The 10,937-nt window shown below is 44.1% G+C and overlaps 1 protein-coding gene across 1 annotated transcript; it reads left to right on the forward strand.

The window, feature by feature from the left end:
- Nucleotides 1-10,265: 10,265 nt before the first annotated feature.
- LOC124761295 (G-box-binding factor-like) lies at nt 10,266-10,616 on the forward strand. Its single transcript, XM_047249113.1, has one exon. The coding sequence runs from the start codon at nt 10,266-10,268 to the stop codon at nt 10,614-10,616; it is 351 nt and encodes a 116-aa protein (XP_047105069.1).
- The last annotated feature ends 321 nt before the right edge of the window (nt 10,617-10,937 follow it).

The following is a 10,937-nucleotide window of genomic DNA, read 5'->3' on the forward strand; positions in this document are numbered from 1 at the left end:
ACCTGAAGATAAAACCTCCAGGGTATGAACCCGTTCATCATACAGTGAAAACTTAATAAACAGCCATTGCGAATTTGGGCTTTCACTCACTTCTAATATATTTTTTACATCTCTGGTATTAAATTGTTTGATTGTCCTTTACGTTAAGTAAAAGTTTTTGAGCTGTAGTTTCCCGACTTGTAAGGTTATTTGTATTAAGATAATAGCTATGACTAGTGTTATACATCAAACAGGACTATAATCTCACCAACCTACATACGGTGACCTTAGTTTTTTGTTGAGACTCTTAATTTGTGAATTACTTACAAATCATCACCACGAAGTAGTCAAATTTAGCGTTATTCTCAATTAACTGTCCCTTCCTAAGAGTAATTACACGTTTATAACTAGCTATTCCGATTTCTCATCTCACATTGCTGTTACAGCTAAAAAAAACTGATTCCGGTAGTTCTCATAAAGCTTCGTCTGTGACCATCTCGTTATGATCGCTTGAGGTGTTTTGAAGTTAATGATTTTTAAATGAAGAGGTACATCTACATCTTCCACCATCTGCAGCTATTGTGTTATTTCCTAGACGGTGTTGGCCTAGACGGAGTTGGCCTTCAAACGTGCCAAGTAGCCACGTTTTATCTTGCGTGTGGTGCCACTGCCAATCGCTGGTCTTGCGGTCTGGCTTATACAGCTCTCCACATTAGTCTATCCATCTCCGCACGATTACTGTAGCCTACATCTATTTGAACCTGTATGCTGTCGTTAAACTATGGTCTCCTTCAATTTGTTTACTGCAAAGATCCTTTCACCAGTAAACTGACGATTTGTTGATGCTTTTGGATGCTTCCTATCAGCTGACCCATTGTTTTAGTCAAGTTCTGCCATAAATTTCTGTTCTCCTCCATTACATCCAATAAACGCACTCTTCTGTTAATCGAACTGCCCCTCAAATCTTCAGCGTTTTTCTGCGGCACCACATTTCGAAAGCTTGTACTCTCCTTGCCTGAATTGTCAATCGTCAACGTTTTACTTCAATACACATTTGCATTTCACATAAATACTTCACTTAAATTTATTCGCAACTAACGATACGCCCTAGTTTCATATGGGGAGCAGTAAGTACCTTCGGCCAAAAGACCTGTCTAGCGTAGCAGTAATAAATTATACAGGAAGAGTTTTTTTTTATATCGAGACAACGAAATACACTACCGTTTGTGGAAATTGCAACACCACGAAGGAAACGCATGAATTCAATTAATTTAATGCCACAGGTTAGGTACATGACAACTAACAAATCTGTACATGTCCTCTGAGCCCCACTATTTAGTATGTCGTGTGGCCAGTCATGTGACCACCATGCACTGGAATTAGAGCTGCTATTCGCCGTTTCATTGAATAAATGAGGTTCTGAATCCGTGACACCAGTTACGGAAGGAGCAGGTGCCGACCAACCACATACCAGACATGTTGGATGGCTGACATGTCAGGCGAACGTGCAGGCCAGGGAAACAACGGTAGCCGTCTCTTTTAGAACAAGGCCTGTACATTCCTCGCAATATGTGGCCAGGCATTGTCCTGTTGAAATGTGGCCTGTGAAGATACCTGAAGCAGGGGGAGTACCTCAGGTTCCACAACCTCCGTTAGGTACCGTTTGCTGTTCAAAGTGCTCGCAATACGTACGAGGGTGAGGTGGTTTGTCCGCTATGCCGCTCCACAATGCAGCCCTCCAGGTTACGCTCACCACGGTACCGCCGGGCACGTATGCAGCCGTCACTGTAGGACGCGTTCAAGCGGGACTCATCCGAACAGAATATATGTTGCCACTAAGCACCACAGTGACGGTGTTCACGTGCCCATTGCAGACGGAGGAGCTTGTGGTTTCTGGACAATAGCATTCGTGCAACAAGTTCAAATGGCTCTGAGCACTATGGGACTTAACTCCTGAGGTCATCGGTCCCCTAGAACTTAGAACTACTTAAACCTAACTAACCTAAGAACATCACACACATTCATACCCGAGGCAAGATTCGAACCTGCGGCCGTAGCGGTCGCGCGGTTCCAGACTGTAGCGCATAGAACCGCTCGACCACTCCGGCGGCGTGCAGCCAGTCCAACCTGCAGCAGACGGCGACGAACCGTCAATGCAGACAAGTTCACACCTGTTGCAGTGCTCCAGCAACGATCCAAACTATGGATGACGTTGTGCGGCCCGTAATGGCCATGCGGACAAAATGAAGGTCATTCCGCGCTGTGATTATGTTCCAGAGTCCAGTTCCCCCTCGTCGCTGCGAACGGCCTTCCCCTATCCACTGCTTCCACATACGCATCACTGTCGTAGCAGCATGCCCTGTGCAAGCCGAAATGTCACGGTGTGTCAATCCCGTTTCCCGGAGACCGAACATTCTGACCCAAACTCGCTCACATGCCGATATGGCTCCCTTTGACGTCGACAGGGCATAACGGTATTCTTTCCACCTTGTGTGACAGTTCTGCACCGGTTACTCTAGGCGCAACGCCGACGCTGTCGGACCGACACGAGAGAGCTCTGCTCGACCTACGTGTACCCCAACGCGCTGCAAAACTCATCACGTATTGCTTGCACACCCGTCGCCACTTCCACCAAGTGTGTCGCTATTCGGGTAATTCCTTCTCGGTGTTGCTCTTTTCACAAACAGCAGTGTATCTCAAAAACTACGCATTGGATTGAAAAGCGAAAAATATATCGATATTTGTAAAACTGCATCTCCAATGGTTGGCCCCCGGTCCCAATCCCAGGGTTGGGCAGGTGTCATCTTTGATACCTCAAATAGGAAAATATTTTTATTGTAGATTCAGATTCTAAAGGAAAAATATGTAACTTTTGTATGTAACACCTTTTTCGTTGCGCGATAGACGTCGCTGTAATCCAAAAATCCCAGAACGATGTTATGTGAGAAAACTTTTTGGTAAAAAAAGACGTGTTCAACAACTGTGAAAATTCTTGTTTTAGGTGTGTCCTATCCCCAACGGAGTGCTTCTTTGCCCCAATTATTTCACAGTAAGTGCTCAAAAAAGTCGCCAACCATCCGCGCATGGAATGATTCGACACAACTGAAAAGTGTTTCCAATGTAGCAGTGTTTCCAATGTAGTCTGCTGACATGCATTGATGATACACTGAGTTACGTTATCGTGCGTTGTTGGCACTTCATTACAAACTTCACTCTTCAAGTAACGCCATAACCAAAAGCCAGGCGAAGTAAGATCTGGCGATCTTGTAGGACAAGTCACTGGACTACCTCTTCCGATCCACTGACGACTGTGCACACGAGCTAATACGCATCGAGATCGAGATGAATAATGAATGAATGAATGAATGTTTCAAAACAGCTACACGGAGTAAACTGCAAGACATTGAGTCGTTTTCCACACACGCCTGTTTTTATGTTTTTTATCCAGTGCACTTCTCTGGAGCGTTTTGAAACTCAACTGTGTTATTCATTATTAAAAATATTGATTATGCATTTTTCTGTTTTTAATCTGAAGCGTGTTATTTCAGACATGTATTTGTCTCAAGATAAAAAACTCACCATCTATACACTAACTTACCATATGGAACGGCTATTAATGAAATCCCTACACCAGTTCCTGACATTAGCTGACATGTACAGACAGAAAATCGCGGCAGAGAACTTTAGTTTATGATCAGATCCTGGTCAAGCTTGCCTGATCTCTGGAGCTGTGGCGGCCGTTTACTTTATTGTTTTGCCAGTCAGATACCGCCTCCTCTACAGCTTACCAGCCCGTAGCTCCCATCATTACCAAGATATTGTACCCCAAACGTCAATTTAATATGGAACAGGTAATAAAGCATACATTAAACACTCAGCATTACTATACTTATGAATTGTACGTAAATTGAAGGTGGAGAGTGGAAGAAAGGGAAAGGAAATGGAGAGGATCATTGCTGTCAGTTTCTTCGGGACATCACGCGGAATTAGCGGTGACGAGTGAAAATGTGTACGTAGAATATTGTCAAATGTTTTCTCTAAATTTACAGATGCTACAAGGTCTGTGTATCTTCCAAGATAAGACTAAGGTCAGTATTGTTCACTTGTTCCTATATTTCACGCGAACCCTAGCTGATCCTCTCCCAGGTCGGACTCTAGCAGTTTTTCCAATTTCATAAAAATACTTCATGAGCATATTTTGCAACCTTGATTAATTAAAATAGTGTTCGATGCTATTCAGAGCTGTCAGCTCCTGCCTTCTGTGGAACTGGAATTATCGCCTTCTTTTGAGGGCTGAAGGCATTTCCTTTCTCTTATACGAGACCTCGGCTGTAAACATTGGTAAGGGACAAAATGATTGAAACTTCCTGGCAGATTAAAGCTGTGTGCCGGACCGATACTCGATCTCGGGACCTTAGCCCCTCGCGGGCAAGTGCATTGCCCACTTTTCATTAATTTCATTTGGTATGTAATTGGTAGTTGTATTTGTTCGGAATAGACGTTCAACGACGCGTGTTCAAGTTCATTGTTGATCGATTTACTCAGTTTTCTTTTTTTTTTTTTTTTTACAGATAGCAGCTATCCCTCTGACCGAACACGCTGTATTACCGTGCCGGCACCGATTGAGCTACCGAAGCACGACTCATGTCCCGTCCTCACAGCTGTAATTCCGCCAGTACCTCGTCACCGACTGTCCAAACTTCACAGATGGTCTCCTGTGGACACTTCAGAACGAGCAGTCCCGGAAGAAAGGATAGTGCGGAGACATAGATTTGCCCGTGAAAGGCAAAGGTCCGAAGTTAGAGTTTCGGCTCTGCACACAGTTTTAATCTGCGAGGAAGTTAACTATCAGTACACATTCCGCAGCTGAGTGAAAATTTCATTCTGGAAACAAGATGATTGTTTTGATAAGTCACTGTTTTCAGATATGTCTAGATTAACGAGATATTTTTAAAATTGTAAATTTTAACCAAAAGTTTTCTCCTTGGAAATACGTCATGGGTACTTAATCTTGTTTACTTACAAACTGATAGCTTAGGTTATCACTGACTTGCCACGTTTTACTTACTGCAAGAGTTAACGAAACAATAAAGTAAAACCTTTCAAAATATAAATTTACAAGATTCGAGATGTTTCACTTAATGATACACTGAAACGTCAAAGAAACTGGTATCGGCTTGCGTATTCAAATACAGAGATATGTAAACAGGTAGAATACGGCGCTGCGGTTGGCAACGCCAATATAAGACAACAAATGTCTGGCGCAGTTGTTAAATCGGTTACTGCTGCTACAATGGCAGGTTATCAAGTGAATCTGAACGCGGCGTTATAGTCGGCACACAAGCGATAGGACACACTATCTTCGAGGTAGCGGGGAAGTGGGGATTTTCACGTACGACCATTTCACGAGAGTATCGTGAATATCAGGAATACGGTAAAATATCAAATCTCCGACATCGCTGTAGCTGGAAAAAGATCCTGCGAGAATGGGACTAACGACGATTGAAGAGAATGGATCAACGAGACAGAAGTGCAATCCCTCCGAAGCTTGCTGCAGATTTCAGTGGTGGGCCAAAGAACAAGTGTCAGCGTGCGAATCATTCGACGAAACATCACCGACATGTGCTTTCAGAGTCAAAGGCCCACTCGTGTATTATTAATGACTGCACGGCACAAAGCTTTACGCCTCGCCTCGGCCCGTCAACATGGACATTGGACTCTTAATGCCCGGAAACACGTTGCCTGGTCGGTAGAGTCTCGTTTCAAATTGTGTCGAGCGGGTGGACGTATACGGGTATAGGGACAACCTCATGAATCCATCGACCCTACACGTCAGCTGGGAACTGTTCAAGCTGGTGGAGACTCTGTAATGATGTGGGGTGTGCAGTTGGGGTGATATAAGACCCCTGATACGTCTAGGCGCGTCTCTGACATGGGATACTTACGTAAGGATTCTGTCTGATCACCTGCATCCATTCACGTTAATTAAGCATTCCAACGGACTTGGCCAATACCAGCAGGACAATGCGACACCCCATACGTCCGGAATTGCTACAGAGTGGCTCCAGGAACACTCTTTTGTGTTTAAATACCTCTGTGGGCCACCAAACTCCCGAGACATGATATTACTGAGAATATCTGGGATGCCTTGCAACGTGCTGTTCAGAAGGAATCTCCACCCTGTCGTACTCTTACAGATTTATGGACAGCCCTGCACTACGTCAGACATTAATCGAATCAATGCCACGTCGTTGCAGCACTCATGCTTGCTAACAGGGGCTTCACACGATATTAGGCAGGTGTGCGATTCTTTGGCTCTTCGGTGTAAAAGCATTTGCATTACGGTTCTTTTCAATAATAAGCACAATGAAAAATCAATGTTATTGTAGTGTTAGTAAAGCATGTAAACAATTTTAAGAATGGTCTCTAACATTTCTGCAATGACACGTAAATTCACGTAAACTATAGTAGGCGACACAACACTGTTTACTTGCTTAAATAATTATACAGGTTTACCTCATAAATTTTTAAGTTCTTTTGCTTTCAGAAACATATTCAGGATTTTTACCTAACTCGTAGTTATCTACATCATCCTCAGATTTGTACAAATGTCCCTGAAAAACATTTTCCTGGCACGAAAACCGTACACTTTTATACTGCTTACACCCACGTTTATGGCACTTAGAACATGCGCACATCTTGACAAAGCTGTCGCTAGTGAGAATATGAAATTAAAAATACTGTCAGTTAATAAGAATAAAACGCATCACGTACCACTTACCGCAGTAATTCCGTTTCTAATTCACTGTCACTTAGAATTATTTGCAACGCAGGTCTTCAAAAATCTGGGACGTCGGATGACATGGTTTCGCCATGGCTGGCTCTCTCGTCAAGCTGAAAAATTCTGAGGGAATATCTACTTCTGGGGTTCTGTTTCTATTTAGATCGTTCGGTACACTGTCAATTTCTTCTCGCAGCATCATATCTCCCTACTCATCTTTACGTACGGGTTTACAATTATTGAACTATATCAAAAAAACGTAAATTAAGTTACAAAAGCTACGGAGTGCACATACTTCATTCAACATGTATGACATGTTCGATATACCCGCCATCATTGGTGATGATGTGGCGCAGACAAATAGCGAAATTCTGCATGATCCGCACAAGTGTCAGAACATCGCTGCTGTCGATGACTTCCTGAACGGCTGTTTTCAGCTCAATAATGGTTTTAGGGTTCTTGCTATACACCTTGTCTTTAATATAGCCTCGCAAAAAAGGAGTTGCACGTGTTCGGATCCGGCGAATATGGCGGCTAATCGAGGTCTGTCAGTGGCCTCTGGATACCCCAGAGCCAGAATGCGGTCTCCAGAGTGCTCCCCCAGGACGTCAAACACTCTCCTGCTTCGACGGAGTCGAGCTAAGTCTTGCATGAAACACAACCTGTCGAAATCAGTGCCACTTTGGATAATAGAGATGAAATCATCTTTCAAATCACTCATGTGCCGTTCGGTAGTCACCGTACCATCAAAGAATATCTCACCGATTATTGTGTGACTGGACATTGCACACCAAACAAATACCTGGTGGCGGCGAAGAGACTTCTCGATCGTGAAATGCGCATTCTCAGTCCCCCAAATGCGCCAATTTTGCTTATTGACGAACCCATCCAAATGAAAGTGGGCTTCGTCGCTAAAGTCGGGTGAGCATGCGCATAGTGATTCTCATCATACCTGTGGCCAACTGTGCAGTTTGATCGTCCTAACGTAAACCGTTCAGAAGTTATGACGATTTTACTTTATATAGTCCAACAATTATCTCCCAGTTCTTCCCATTCAATGGTGCGACCTTAATGTCATTTCGGTTGTATGGCCTTTCTACATATTACTTCCATCTTATAGCTTTCCCATCTTTGATTAGTACCTTATTGGTACCTGAGCTCTTGACATTCGTATAGCTGCTTCTTTTTTTTCCAAAGGGCTCTATAATTTTCCTATATAGTCCGTCTATTTTCCATGTAGTCATGCGTGCTTCTACAACTTTGCTTTCGTTCTCTAGTCATTCCCGGCTTGCCATTTTCTACTTTCTGTCTAACTTTTATTCAAGCTGAAAGATTACCGTCCAATCTCCTTGCCTAGGGACGCCAGATGAAAGTTGATGTCGTCAAGCCCTGAATGAAAATTGCGCAACGGATAACTGGGGAGGGGAGCTTGAGAGCGCTACCTAGAGAGCGTACCGTTTCTGTACGATACTAGGCAAGGGGCTGGAGGGCTCACACGCTGATGTGTAGGTCCCTGCATTCTATATCTTTTATTTTAAATAAATTCCTTTAACTTGACTTCTTTGGGATTTTTAAGGTATGTTAAAGATTGATGACAGTTGATTACCTATTTATTTTAAACATTATCTCTCGACTTTACAGCGATTGCAGCAATTGTTTCAGTTTACATATATTACAATAAGTGCAACTTATAGTTCGGGTATATTATATAATAATCTGCACGCACATTTCTACGGGTAAGACGGAATTGCGTTGGCCAAATGTATACCACCAAAGTCTCCCAATATTTTACATAGGACATTCACTATGTGAGGAGGATAACGGGCAAACTGGGGACCAGATACATTAACATAGGGGGTCAAATTTCCGAAATTAAACAAGCACATTCATTACCTTACACAATCCTAAGCTGGAAATTAAAGGAATTAGTACAAATATTCAAATACCTCTCTTCCATGCGTGAACATTGAGACAGACGCACTGAGGGCACGTCTGCTCACTTACTCGTCTTCTGTAACACTCCCTAGAATATGGCGGGCACCCGAAGGTCTTCCTGGGCCCCGGTGGAGGAGGTGATCGAACCACTTGGCAGTGACCAACCTCTCCAGCCCAAATATTGAGACACTGGAAAGTCTTTGACTTTTACCTGTCTGTGCTGTCTCTCTGATCCCCTACCCAGGAGTAAGGTTGGTACTACTATACTACAGAACTACTTCCCAACTAAGATTTGGCCACCCTTTACGGAACGGTGTTAGGAGGATAAGGAAAGTTCATGTGCAGATTCACATTCACGTACAAGAATTGCATAATACACTATACATATAAACACGTATTATAAAGCCTGACACATTTATTTCCACCAGTCCACATGGGTTCTGTTGCACCCGCGGCCGGCCGCGTCGCGTAATAAAATTGGCGGCGGAGCCACCTCTGTTTGTATTTCCCGGTGCGAGCGAGCAGCGAAACCTTCTTTTCTTACTTCACTTAAAATGCTTTTACATTTTCTTCTTTTAATTAAATACAGAATCTCTTGTGTTATCGAAAGATTTCTGTTATCCAAGAATTTCTATTGAACCTTTCTTGTGCTGCTTCCCCTGTTGGCTCTTACGTAGCTTTAGTAATTACTGTTTTTACTCTTGTAGCGGTCGTAAGATAATTCGCAGTCTTCTCATTTTCCGGTCGTATAAGCTGCTCACGCCTCGTTCCACCTTGAAACGGTAATTCGCCGGGGAAGCCCACCCGCGGCACCTTTCAGTGTATCAGCTATCCTCCCGGTAACTTGGACGGTACATCCGCCAGAAGCAGAGGTTCAGGAATGGTCTGCACCGAACCACACAACTACCGCACGCTGCCACCTCGCGAATTCCGCCCACTTTTGTCCGGACTTGCACCGCTCTGCGTCGTCTGTCATACCCGCGCGCGCTAGGTGCGCCTCCCGTTTTACGCCGTCTCTTTCAATTTGTAGTACGACACTGTATTATACGGATTATACAGCTGATTATCAGTGTCACAGTACTGAAGAACCATTACGTTACTATAATAGAACCAAACATTTCGAAGATAATAATGCCAATATATCCCAACGAAGTTCTAAGAATTTGATCCTCAGTCAGCAGTTGAACAAACACATGAAACAGGCGTACCCATACGACTTTCCTTCACAATAAGACGACGAAACGGGAAGGGTTAGTTAACTTCTGCCTGTGGCGGTGTTCGGACGTTTTCGCCAGTGCGCTCCTCGTGGCCGTGGCTTGTTTACGTTTTGGGAACGAGTGTGGTGCTTCGTATTATTGGCTTTCTTACTAGTATTTCCATACTCATATCGTGATTATCGAGGAGAATCGTTTACGTGCAATGTAGCGTACGCCTGATTGTGAGTGCTTTCTTCGTCATACGTTCGTGGCGGTAGTGTTAAAATGGCCTATCGCCCTGATACTGGTCAGATCATACAGTTGGCGCTAGAGATCTGCCATCAACACTCTCCACAGATGTTCCGTTGCCACAGATGTCCGACAACCATGGGAAGATCCAGCAGGCTGCATTACCACTCCCGGATACACAGCTTCTCCAAAGCAAGCAGCTACAACAGGAGCTGCAACCTCAACCAGAACAGCAGCTTACGCACCACCATCGTCAACAACTGCAGTTTCAGCACCAACAACTGGCTCAAATGCAGCAGTTTCAACTATTGCAGCTGCAACAACAGTACCACCAGCAATGTCACCACAGCCAACAACAGTTGCATCAGGTTTGTCAGCAAGTTAGCCATCCCAGCGACCCTTCCAGCTTTGACCTTAACGGCAATGCATCCGCAAGTCAGCAGCAGGGAATTAGTCCCCTTAGTAACCAGCTATAGGTTGACTCACCTCCTGTCCCAGACTGTGCTAAGCGTGAGTTACCTGGTTCGGATCCCCCTTCTAGTTATGGTACGGTGCAGACAATCTTAGAACACTCTGACAGTCAACCGTTGACTTCCACAGTTGCGATCCTACGACCAAGTGTCAGTAATCGGTACAGTCGATCAAATGCAGGTCCGTTTATTGTCTTTGCAGAGAGCTTAGATAAGAACATTGGCCAACTTCCCCCCCCCCCCCCCACCCCTCCATGACGGTAGACAAATCATTATTTTCCTCTTACTCTCATCTCAAGCATCGAATTGTTGACATTAGTCCATCAG

Source organism: Schistocerca piceifrons, chromosome 1 (genome assembly GCF_021461385.2).
Source record: "Schistocerca piceifrons isolate TAMUIC-IGC-003096 chromosome 1, iqSchPice1.1, whole genome shotgun sequence".
Classification (NCBI taxonomy): Eukaryota; Metazoa; Arthropoda; class Insecta; order Orthoptera; family Acrididae; genus Schistocerca; species Schistocerca piceifrons.